The sequence below is a fragment of the Dromaius novaehollandiae genome, chromosome 6 (genome assembly GCF_036370855.1).
Source record: "Dromaius novaehollandiae isolate bDroNov1 chromosome 6, bDroNov1.hap1, whole genome shotgun sequence".
In the NCBI taxonomy this organism is placed as follows: Eukaryota; Metazoa; Chordata; class Aves; order Casuariiformes; family Dromaiidae; genus Dromaius; species Dromaius novaehollandiae.
The window spans coordinates 33,775,024-33,787,194 of NC_088103.1; the positions used below are offsets into that span (position 1 = coordinate 33,775,024).

The following is a 12,171-nucleotide window of genomic DNA, read 5'->3' on the forward strand; positions in this document are numbered from 1 at the left end:
GCGGGGCCGGCCGCAGCGCAGCGCAGCTCCGGGCGGCTCGAGGCGGCGGCGGCAGCGCCCGGCGGGACCCAGCGGGACCCAGCGCCGCGGACTGGCCCCACCGCGCACCGGTGTCGCCGCGCCCCCCTCGCCCGCCGCGTGGCGGCCCCGCTGGTCCCCCCCCAGCACACCCCATGGCCGCGCCGCGTCCCCGCCCGCACCGGCTCGCCCCCCCGCGGCGCCGCTGAGCCCCCCCCCCCGCGCGGCCGGGCCGTTCCCGAGGCGCCGCTTCCGCACCCCCCCGCGCCGCGCGCTCGAGGCGACCGTTGGGGCGGCCCCGCCCCCTGCCGCGGGGGCGGCCGGCGGTGGGCGCCCGCGGCGAGCCCGACATGGCGGGCGGCGGCGCGGCGGGCGCGGGGTGCCCGGCGCGGCGCTGATGCGGCCCCGGCGAGAGCCGCGCAGGGGCAGCTCGCCGCCTCGTGACTTTATTCCCCCCCCTTTTCCCTCCCCCCCTCCCCTCCACCTCTTTTTATTTTTTTCCCCTCTTTTTGGCGTTTCCCTCCGCGTTTTTCTCAGGCCTCCGGTTTCGCTAGTCGGGCGCAGCTCAAAATGGCTGAGGACTGACTCGACCCTGCGGGGATCGGCCGCTCGCTCCCTCGCAGCCCCCGGGCAGGCCGGATCCGGCGGGAGGAACAGCTTCATGTCGGCGGGGGAGCGGCGGGGGGACGGAGCCGTGGGGGCAGGGCGCCGCCGGAGCGGTTCCCAAATTCCTTTTCAGTTGGATCAAGGCGCGCTCGGCCGCCCGCCCGCCGCCCGGCGCGCCCCGGCGCCCTGAGCCGCCGCTCCGCGCATTGTCTCTGCTCGGGGCCCTTCCTCGCCCGCTCCCGTCAGGATCTCTCCAGATCTGGAATGAAACTAGCCTAGATCGGGTTTTTGGTTTTTACTCCCCCACACACTTTTTTTTTCCTCCCCCCGCTTGAAGAGGACCCAACCCCTCGTGAGAATTTAGAGCAGGTTGATTTTTGGTTCATAGGATTTAAATTCTCTTCCTCCCCCCCCTTTTCCCTCCCTCCTTCCCTCCCTCCCTCCCTCCGCGAAACCCATTTTCTTTTTCATTCCTATTTATGAACGGAGGGAGAGATTGGGAGGGTTGCTTTGGGCTCGGGGCTGGAATTTCATCTGAATGATTGGCCTGTCTTCCCTCCGAGCTCTCCCATTCAAGACCTCACAATTTTGAAGCAGGCGAGAGGTTTCATTCTTCCCGTTTTTTTTCTCCTGGCTTGTCTTTTTTCCCCCTTTTTTTTTCTCCCTCCCCCCTCCCGCTCTGCCGGGTTAGAAGCAAATCTTCGGGGCCGTTGAGCGAATTCAGTTTTTCATCACCGTCATTGTTGCTATTATTATTATTTTTTTTAATCTTCCTCCTTTTCCCATTTTGGATCTTAACCCTTTGATCTGTTTCCTTTAAAAGACTCCGATTCTGAACTCCCGTCGGGGAGAAAGGGAGGAGAAATAATTAAAAAAGAAAAAAAAATCTGAGCTAGTCTGTTCTCTCAGCTGTTAGCCAGGTTGGTGGGGGACAAAAGTCCTTTTAAAATATTGAATGTCAGTGGCAAACCTAAGAAAAGAAAAATCAAATCCGGAGCGCTAAATTTAGGAGGTTTATATGGAACTTGGACTCTGCTACTGGATTTTGTATGGATTTTTTTCAACCTTTGGTAAGTTTTGATTCACCTTCTGGGATCAAAAGAAACAAATTGTTTTTAAGGGTCGTTAAGACTGTGGGTTGTAAATCCTACAATATTATGCCTTTTTTAACTGCGTGCTTTTTTTTTTTTCTTTTTAATGACATGGATGTTGTGTTTTCTTTTCTGGGATTCCTAGAATACTGCTCCGTGGTTTATTTTATTCTTAATTTTAAAATATGTTGTGGTTTTTATTTATTATATGCACTAAAGGGGGAGGGGGGGAAAACAGCGATTCACCCCGAGACTTCCTGTTGCAGGGAGAAAAGACCCCGGTGTCCATCTGTAGACCAAACTGAAAGACTAAAAAGGGGGAAAGACGCCAGATCCTGCCAGCAGAAATGGCTGAGAATTGGAAGAACTGTTTCGAAGAGGAGCTCATCTGCCCCATTTGCCTGCACGTCTTTGTGGAGCCCGTTCAGCTTCCTTGTAAGCACAACTTCTGCCGGGGCTGCATCGGGGAGGCTTGGGCCAAGGAGTCGGGCTTGGTGCGGTGTCCCGAGTGCAACCAGGCGTACAACCAGAAACCCAACCTGGAGAAGAACTTGAAGCTGACCAACATCGTGGAAAAGTTCAACTCCCTCAACCTGGAGAAGCCCCCCTCCGTCTTGCATTGCGTCTTTTGCCGCCGCGGCCCCCCACTGCCGGCCCAGAAGATCTGCTTGAGGTGTGAGGCCCCATGCTGCCAGTCCCACGTCCAGACCCACCTGCAGCAGCCCTCCACGGCCCGTGGGCACCTCCTGGTGGAGGCGGACGACGTGCGGGCCTGGAGCTGCCCCCAGCACAATGCCTACCGCCTGTACCACTGCGAAGCCGAGCAAGTGGCCGTGTGCCAGTTCTGCTGCTACTACAGCGGGGCCCACCAGGGACACTCGGTTTGTGACGTGGAGATCCGCCGCAATGAGATCAGGGTAAGTCGATCCCCTTTTGCTCCCGCTCGTCCTCCCTTTTCCCTCCCCTCCGGGGTCGGCATTGCAGCCGCTGCGCGAGGCCGCGGCGCAGAGGGTCTCTGCCCCGAGGAGCCTGCAGAGCAGCCAGAGCATCCGTGCTGTAGCAGGTCGGCGGGGCCTGCCAAGTGGTTCTGCAGGCCGGTGCCCGTGCCTGCTGCGGGATGGAGCTGGGCACACCTGCTGGGCCACGGGAACTGTGCCGGGGCTGGTGGGGGGGGGTCTGCTGGCAGCAGCGTTCGAGAGCTGCCTCTCGGGAAATTTCCAGGCTTCCGTGATGGGTTAAAATCCCATCCAGTGCAGCAGCCCGTCTGCCTGCCTGCCTCCCCCAGCTGAGACTGCTCCCAAGCACGGCCTGCCGTAAGGCTCGGCCGCGAAGGGATTCAAGAGGTTCCCCGCCACTGGAGTGGTCGGGTTGGGAAGGAGCTTCCAGCAGAGCATGGCAGGCCTCTGCTAGGGAGCACGATGTGGTGTCTGATAGCAGTGGCCTGGGCTCGCCTAGGTGTCTGCTCCCTCCTTCGCCTGGATCCACTGCTCTGGACCGTGCTGTGTTGGGTGCGTTGGCTGTTTTTGAGAGGCCTGCGTTTGTGTAGGGCCTACACAATGTGCATCTAGCGCTGCTGCTCCTGCAGCTAACCCTTTGACATAACGACCTGTTCTCCATGCCTCGCCGATGCCCTCGGTGGCGCTGGGGTAGGAAGGAGGAAGTAAGCAGCAGCAGACATGTTAGATTACAGCCCCATCGGGGAGAGACGGGGAAAACCAGCGTTTGCCAAACGGTGACGGAGGCGGCGGTGGGGGGTTTTGTTCTCCCAGCCCTCCCTGCCCTTTTGGGGGAAGGGTTCCTGCGGGAAAGGGGGTTGGGGCTGGGAGCCGTCTGAAGTCGTTCAGCCGTGGGACCTGCATCCGCTTGGTTCGTTTGCAGCGTCTCGCTGATGCAGCTGAACGGGGAAGGGTAGAGATCTGAACGCAGTGTAGGTAAAGTCTGCAGAGGAGGGGGGATTTTGAGGAGCAATTTCCCCTGGTTCCTGTCTGGGTACAGCCCTGCTGTGATACGAAGCAGGACCAGCTGACGGCTTTAGGAGAAACATGCTAAAAACCAGCAGCAGAGAGAGCAGCTTGGCTGTGTCCTCTGCTGCGGGGCCTCTCCTTCCAAAGGCCTCGTCCTCTCCTGGTTGCTGAGCAAGGGCAAGCTGGGGAGCAAGCACCGGACGGGGGGGCAAGATGGAAGAGCTGCCTGCGTTGAAGGCTGAATCGCCCTGAAATCTGGTTTCAGGTAGCTTGCTCCCGGGGGCGACAGAGCCATGCCGCGAGGACACGGATCCCGTCCATTGTAAGGCTGGTGAATGTCAGGCTGCTGCCTCTTCCCACCGCCTTCCTCGCCTCTGCTGAAGCCTAGTGCGAGCCTTCCCGTTCCTCCCAGCAAGGTCTGAGGCTGGGAGAGCTTGGCGTTAAGCAGCATACTCCCAGCCTCCCCCCTACGCAGGGGGAAAGCAGGACCTCTTGCGGGGACTCAGGATTGAGTTTTGGCCAAATAATGGGGTTTGCTAAGGAGAGGGCGCGTGGGCCTGCGCCATCCCAAAAGCAGTGTGGGGCACAGTGCTGGCTTGGGGGGAAAGTAAGCCTGTATTTTGCTTGCAGCTGGACCATCTGGCAGGAGCTTTCACCCCTGGCTCTAGACCCTGAAATTATTGGCGGGCATTTAACCGCCCCGCAGGCAGCCCTGTTGTAACCCCGCTGGCCTCCTCCAGCCATCGCATCCCCTCCCGGCTGCCCCAAGGCTCCTGGTTAGACCCTTAGGAAGAGGCCCAGTGCTAGTCCACCGAATAAATATTTAACAATGAATTGAATGGTGATTACTGTAAAATGGGGATGATTTCCTGTGTATTTTAATGTTGCCAAAATGAGTCACCATTTAGCAATAAAAAAAAGAGTCATAAATAAAAATTGCAGTATAATTACTTTCCAATTGGATGGCCAGGCCTGGGAGGGGGGGAGGTGGCTCTGTGCAGTGAGGAGCCAGTGTGAGCTAACAGGAAGGTTATTTTCCTCTCCAGGTTTTTTGGGGGAAAACCAGAGACCTCCGCGGAGGTGCCAGCAGCTCCACCACACACACTGGAAGGGGGAAGACCCAGCCAGGCTTTTTGAGAAGCACTTTCTGCTTCTATTTATAGGAAGTCATTTTTGTCTCTCTCTGCCAGGGTGGAGAGCCACCCTGGAGGACTGTGTGGGGCTGGGACAGGCCTGCCTGTGAGTGTATTTCCCGGGAGCGTTAGCCAGGGACCTAAAGTATTTTTCCAGGTCCTTTTCCAGGACACTTTGATCTCATCTATTCCCGCTCTCCCTGCATTTTTGTTGTTGTTGTTGTTGCTGCCGTTGTTATGGCTGGATGTTCGCTGCTCCTTGTGGATACGCGCCACTAATGGCCTGGCACGTAACTACTACCACTAGGCTGAATTTTGGCCCTGGTGTGAAATCGTAGGAGACGTGGCCCAGCACCGAAGGTGTCGGGCCATATAGTAGTGTTGCAGACTTACTGCGTGACCTTGGCTAAATCCCTTAGCACCTCCATGGCCGATATCTTAGTTTCCCTTCTCTGCAGTAATAAGCTTGTCTCTTCTCACTGAGCTCACAGTTAAGGTAGTTGCTCATGGTTGGGTTAGGTGCTGGGATAACAGAGGACAGCTCAAAGCTGGGGGATGGTATACCTGAAGGATTCCCCTGCAATTCAAGCAGTTTCTGTGCGAACCGACTAGAATAGGGAAAGAAAAACCACCAACGGGTTGCCGGCTCTCCCCTGCGCTCGCTGTGTGGCCTTGGGTAGGGCTCTGGTTAAAATCCACCCCTTGCCGAGCCGCGTGAGCCGGTCCCGGAGAGGAATGTGGCCGTGTCGGCTCCTGAATTAGGCCGCGTGCATGTACCGTCCTGCGCGCGCTCAGCCAGCGGCGGCTCCCTGCGCGCAGGAGTCAGGCCCGGGATTCCTGGCTGCTTGCTCATCCGACACGGGTGAATACGCTCATTGAGCGTCCTGGGGAAGGACCGCCGCCTGCGGCAAGCCCCCACATCGCCAGAAGGCTGGGGCTGGCGAGAAATGCCGGGCTGGGGAGATTAGCGTGACGGGGGCGAATGAGTAACGTTGGGCTTGTGAGATCCGGAGGAGGCCCCAGGAGCAAACGGTCATGAGAGATTTGTTCCATTCGTGTCTCTGGCGCTCGTGTTTGGGAAGCTCTTAATTGAGAAATGAGTCAAAGTTTGGAGGCTAGGAGCCTGATCCTCTGCCCGGTATGTGGCATGGGGAATTTGCGGGTGTTACAGCGTGCGAGACCAACCCAGTGGCGGAGGTGACCCCTGGAGGGGGGGCGGGCGGGACTCTGCAAACTGCCCCTTTCTAGTGCTTATTACACCAGCCCTGCTGCCAGCCCACCTTGGAGGGCATCTCACCCACTGCTTGCAGACTGATTTGAAGGGGCAGAGGGGCTCGAAACCATTTGGGGACAGAACTATTGCTTTGTCAGCTGTAAGTTAGCAAGTCGGACAGGAGGTCTCTTGCTGGCCCAAAGATGCTGGAAGCAGGCTAGTGTGGGAGGAAGCGGGGTGTCCGTGGAGTAGTTAACCAAAGCGGAGGCTTGTGCTTGGGTTGTTTCAGGGGAGAGAGACCTTTCAGTGGTAGGTGCTGCACAAACCCACACAGCCCTGACTCAGGATTGGATGAACTCTAAGGTGCAACCATAGTACAAACAGTAAATAAAGTATGTGGTTAATCTTTCTTTCGTGGGCGTATAAAACGCTTACCTCCCCTTCCCCCTTGTGAGATGTTTTCTCCTTTGTTTCCTGTTTTTGCAGCGCTTAGAGGAGAGAGAGAGAGAGGAAAAAAAAAAAAAGCCAACAACCCACCCTCTTTTTTTTTGCTTCTGGAGGTTTTATTTGTGTCAAGGTCTCAAAATGAAACGTTTTTTCTTCCATTTTTGCCTTTCCTGCCAGAGACATATGCCTCCTGCCTGGTATTCCCAGGCATGAGGGAATCTGCTTCCAAGGTTGAAAAAGAAAGTTATTCCAACTTGAGGTTGGTATGTTACTTTTTTTTTTCTTTTTTCTTCACCCAAAGATGGGGGGGAAAAATACATTGCTGGGATTAGAGGGCAGGTCGGAAAGCAGCAGCCAAAGATATGCAAAAGGGGCTCACTCGAACATTTGCTGGATGTTACCACCACATTAACACCCTCTTTGTATCTGACATGGTTGCTCGAAGCCAGGTACAAAGCTTGCTTGAGGATGTCCCCGCTGTCTGTACAGAGCTGAGGGTGCCACTAGTGGAGAGGGTGTTAGGGGATCTGCTTCCGCTTTGCTTTTGTTCCAAGGGACAGAGGTAGCTTTCACCTTGCACCTTGGTATAAAACCGAGAGAAAATTCCTCTGTGTTCCAGCATCTCCAATATTTCTGAATGTTAAGAAGAGGGAGCAAATGTGCAAAGCACATTGTGGGGATGAGTCCTGTGGGAAAACATCTGGGGGACCTCCTGCCAGTGTACAGGAGCAGAGCACGGCTCCATCGGTGGAGCAGCACCCGTTTGGCAAATCCAGGGGGACAAGGATTGGGTTTCCAGGTGCCTCTGGCCCGCAGTGGGTTTGGGCTTTCTTTGCAGTTCCCCGAATAAGCTCAGTTCAGGTGCTTTCTGAAGCATGGGAGGAAGGAGAGGCGAGCGCTTGGTAGAAGCAGAGAGATGAATCCCAAGTCTGTACCTGAAACTCTGGCCCTTTGCCAGCATTGGCTACCAGTCCCAATGCAGAGATGGCCACTGGCTTTTCCTAGCTGCCCAGCTGATTGCTGTTAAGTTCAGAAAGTCTAGGTCTCTAGAGGGAAGATGCCACCAGTTTTTCTTTGATAGATGGCTCTGACACCAGAGACACCTTTTTATTTGGAAAAGTCCCATGTCAGATCTTTCTGCTGCCATCCATGCTGAAGATGTTAAGCAGAGAGCTAGGGAGCCCCAGTGCTGGGGAGACTGGGGTCTGCTCCACCGCCAGGCTCCTGGCTTGAGCTGCTGTAGGTTGTTTTACTCTGGAACAGGTTTGGTAACTTGTGATGGGCTGGATTTTTACAGGCTTACTTATTTTCCAGATGACTTGTTTATGAGGAGTGCGGCATGCAGTTCGTTGGAGGCACTGTGAGTGCGTATGCTGAAGTTTTCTGGTGCAATTTAGCTCTCGTGACTGTAGGCGGTGTGGGCTGGCACCTGGCAGGTGTTCCCGATGGTGCTCTTTGAACATACCCAGTCCCCACCACTAATTTTGGCAGTGGGTCCTATGAAGCTGGGCTGGTGCAGTCAAGTTCCCCCTGCTCCTGCTCCCTCCATCTGCCAGGACCCCTGGAAGTGAACCTCCAGCCCTTTTCTCCTCCCCTGTCAGTGTAGACCTGGTCTCTTCCTCCCCCAGCTTTGCCGATGCCCCTTGTTCCTGCCCAGGGGCCTCGTGGCTCCAGCGCCAGGCTGCTAAATGTGACTGATTATTGTGCCCTGGGATGCTGTCAGTTGGTCAAACTGCCTTGATGAATAATGACTTCTCAGGCCTTGGGCAGATGCAGAAATCCCAGCACCCACCTAGCCTTGCTTTCTAGCTCCATGCCGTTCACCGCCATCGATCTGTCAAGCTTTGCTGTGCTTCGTCAGGGACAGCAGAGAATTTACGTTCAGCCGATAGCAACCGGTGCTGCCCTTGAGAGATCTCGGTGGGCCAAGCCACACTGGTACAAACCCATCTGGGTTTGCTAGAAAAACAGCCATGGGTGTCTTAGTGCTCCCACATCTTCAGCTGAACTGGATCAGTCTCCTGCCTCCCTGGGGTTTGGATTAAGGGCTTTTCCCTGCTGCTTTTCTGCTAAGCCTGGGCATTTTCCTTGCCCTTCACTCATCGGGTTGCCTGTGGTTGCTTGTTCTAAACCCGCAGCCACAATTCTACTATGTAGAGTCATCTGAGAAATGACAACAGAGATGGGGGGCACAGGGAGGCAACTTAATGCCTTCGAGAGGGAAGAGGCCTGGATGGAAGACATGGAGCTGGTAAAGCAGAGATAGAAGTCAACAGCTGGGGAGGGCAGCGGCTGCAGCGGGGAATGCTCTCTTCCCTTGGCGGGGAGTGCTGCATGAAAGGGTGCTGGAGAAGAGCGAGATGGAAGGAGGAGAAAGAGAGAGGGTCATCCAAGGACCTTGAGCTGCTTGCAAGGAGTGGCAACAAGTTAAAGCCCAGCGACACCACTGCAGTATATTTGAGTTAGCTGTATTTTGCAGGTGAGGATGTCTCGGCCCAGCCTTGCGCACCCATACCGGACAGCCCTGGCCAGAGAACTTTCTGCCTTGAACCCCTCCATGTGGTGGTGGCTTCTAATTCACCCCTAACACAGGGGTGTGCTGATCTGGTCTCTGAACTAGCAGGTATCAACCCAGCTTTGGCTGGTGATGAGAATGTAATAAACTGTGCCCAGACCCTTGTTTAGTCTGAATCTAACCCACAGTATTTAGGTAAGTGTCACGGAGGTGCTGGCATGCAGGTGTGGTTTGTGCAGCTCTTCTGGAGCCTATGGTCATGGTGGAGAGGGAAAAGTAGGAAAGACTTCACTCGCAGTGTGACACCCCCTGGCTTTCCTCCACTTCTCAGCCTTTTGCTTCACGTGTGGGAGCCCGGGTGAGTCCATCGAGGAATACGTGAGTGCCAGGGATATTCTTCCCTTCTCCTACCCGCCATTGCTCCAGCAAAGCCCCCTCCTCGAGCTCTCCCGTGCGCTTGGCCCAAGCCGGGTCTTGCCGAAAGGGGGGCCGCATCCTCTCTGCTGCTCTATTCTTCACCTCTGGAGCTGTGCTGCGAGAAGTTAGGCAGATGAGCCTCTGCCCCTTTCTGAGCAGGGCAGAGAAGAACAGAGGCTGTCGGAGGGGGTGGGAGGAGAAGGCAGATTTCCATGTCTCACAAAGGGCACAAGTGATCAGATTCGTGCAACTGCCCAAGAATAAAGAGGCTCTTACATTGCTGGCTGCCCTGACCTCTCTCCTCTCTGTGTGAGGGGACAGCGTGTGACCACACAGGGATTTCTTAGTTGTGCTTCTGAGGGAGGCAGCAGGTTTTCTGTCCCCAGATCTGGGCCTATGTTGGCCTATTTTTTGCATGTTACCTATCTGTTTATTTTTAAACAGCCCTTGGAAGTCTTGGTGCATGGTGGTAATTTTTCTTCTCTTTAATTTCATGTAAATTTTTTTTTTTTTATCTGAAGCTGAAATGGGGCTGAGAGCAGCAGTGCTTCCAGAGCAGGCACAAAAGTAACCAGGAGACACAGGGCAAGAGAGGAGGGATCGACACCGAAACAATGAAATAGCCGAGCAAGGAAAGGCTGAATGCTCAATAGCACAAGCCTTTGCAGAAATGCCTGGCTAGTGCAGCATTTTATAATCAGCTTCTGTGCTGGGCAGGCCTGCAACAGTAGTGTGATGGGGGAGGAATGCTTTGAATTAGCTGGATGCCAGAATTAATTCTGTCAGAATTCAAATGTACGTGTATGTACAGATTTATAAATAAACACTTGGAGAGATTCTGCTTTGCCACGCAGGCTCCAGGGCAGAATCTGGTCTCGCCTTGCTTTTCCCTTTTCAAAAAAAATAAAAGACTGTAGATCTGGACTGGTCTCTGGTGACTTTGTCAACTTTCTGTGTTTATCAGCAGCCCATAGGCTCAGGAGACGCTGGTTTGGTTGGAGCAAGGGAGGTGGCTCAGAGGAGTCGGAGCTGCTGAGCCGGCTTGCTGAGGTCCCCAGTTCGCTGCACTGAGCCTCCGCTTGCTGGTAGAGAAGATGGGGCGGCTGCTGTGGGGGCCAGCACGGAGGTCTGGATGCCCAGGACCGGGGGGAGGGATGCCCTGCCTTTCTCAGCCCTCCGTGGCGGGAGTGGTTTGGTATGTCATAAGCCCCAAACTGATGCAGGCAACTTTCTCAGGAGAGTGAAAGCCAACATAGTGGGGAAGTGGAGAAGGAGACGCCTGGTCCTGAATATGGAGGGGTAGACAGTTATTTACAAGCATGAGACTTGGGATGCACGTGGGAGTTTTTACATATGTCTCCCAGATGAACTCAGGGAAGAGGTTTGCAGTCTTGCATCCTTTCTGATAAGGACAGCTTTGGCCCCTTCTTACTAGAGGATCATGCTTGTCCCTTTTCAATCTTGTGATTCACTTGTGACAGTAACGTGAGCAAAGTTCCCAGCTCGGAGCAGGGCCTCACAGTCAGAATGAGCTGTTTGCTGTACCAGAACTGCAAAAAAAATTAAGCATGAATTAATTTTGTTTCTCTGCCTCCTCCCCATTTCTTTTCCACCTCTTTCACTCCCCCCCACACACCTTTTCTTTCTCAATTCCTTGTTTTGTGGATGTTTTGGGGGCTCATCTCTGGAGCGAATTGGAAACAACCGAGCTGTGGATGGCTCCAGATGAGGCAGTTGGCAGGGAGTGACGTTCCGGATGGCTGTGTCTCTCTGAAATATGAGTAAACGTTGTCAGACCAGACGACTGTACGAGCTGGAGGTTCAGGGAAGGCTGATCTGGCCTTTCCTCCCTCCACCCACCTCTCTGTGTGCATGATCCCCTGTTTGCTTGGCATCACCTGATTCTCCTTTCCTGTCTTGGTGACCTGGAAGCTTCATTCCAGAGCTGGAGACTTAGAAAAAAGGGAAGGAAAATCCCCTGTATCCTAATGGAGTCGGCAGTTCCCCTCATTGTACAACAGCTTAATCCAAACCCTTGTTCGAGCCAGTTATTGTGTGGCTTTAAAACCCAGTCCCCTGGAAACCAGCCTCCCACCCCCTTCCTTTGCAGTCAGTCCTGGTGCTTGGCTGTCACTGGGGCTGAGCTCCAGGGTTTGGTGCTTGGCCACACGCAGGCGAATATCGATCGTGTTGGGGGTCGTTTGATATTTTTGTGGTGATGGTTTTTGCTCCTGGTTGCGGTTGTTGCTGGAAGGAGGGAGGGGGGTGTGCGCTGTGATGGGTTTGTGTGTGTGGCAAAGGGAGAGAGGGTAACGTGATCGCATCCTTGTGTTCATTATCCCCTTCCCGGCATGGGAAGGGGGGGGGCATCCCTCTCGCCATCCGATGCCGCACAAAGCTGCCGGCTGCTCGGTGGGAGCTGCTGTTCCTCGCAGGTGAAGCTCCTCCGTGCTCAGACAAAGGGATGGGGGTGCGGGTGCCTCTCTTTGTTCTCCGGTCCTGGTGCGTCCGGTGCTGACGGCAAAAGCCCCTCGCAGCGCGGCTTGCAAATGGCTGGAGCGGAATAAATACACTGCGAGGCTCCCATCGCAGAGCCGCCGCGGAGGCGGGCAGCCCTCCCCCCTTTCCTCGCTTCCCTCAGGTCTTGGGTTAGGCCCCCTCAGTGCTGGGGGTGGCCGGATCCAGGAGGGAATTCCTGCTCTTCGGCCAGCTGCATGGTGGCTGAGCCCTGTTTGGATCAGAGGCGGTTTGGTTGTAGGAGAATCAG

General features: G+C 55.1%; 1 protein-coding gene across 1 annotated transcript in view; it reads left to right on the plus strand.

Moving 5' to 3' along the window:
- TRIM8 (tripartite motif containing 8) overlaps positions 1-12,171 on the plus strand; it is a 38,081-nt gene continuing 25,910 nt past the window's right edge. Inside the window, exons 1-2 of the mRNA XM_026110350.2 lie at positions 1-1,694; positions 1,982-2,632. Coding sequence (XP_025966135.1) covers positions 2,063-2,632 — 570 coding nt within the window. The 5' untranslated portion in view covers positions 1-1,694; positions 1,982-2,062. The remainder of the gene's footprint in view (positions 1,695-1,981; positions 2,633-12,171) is intronic.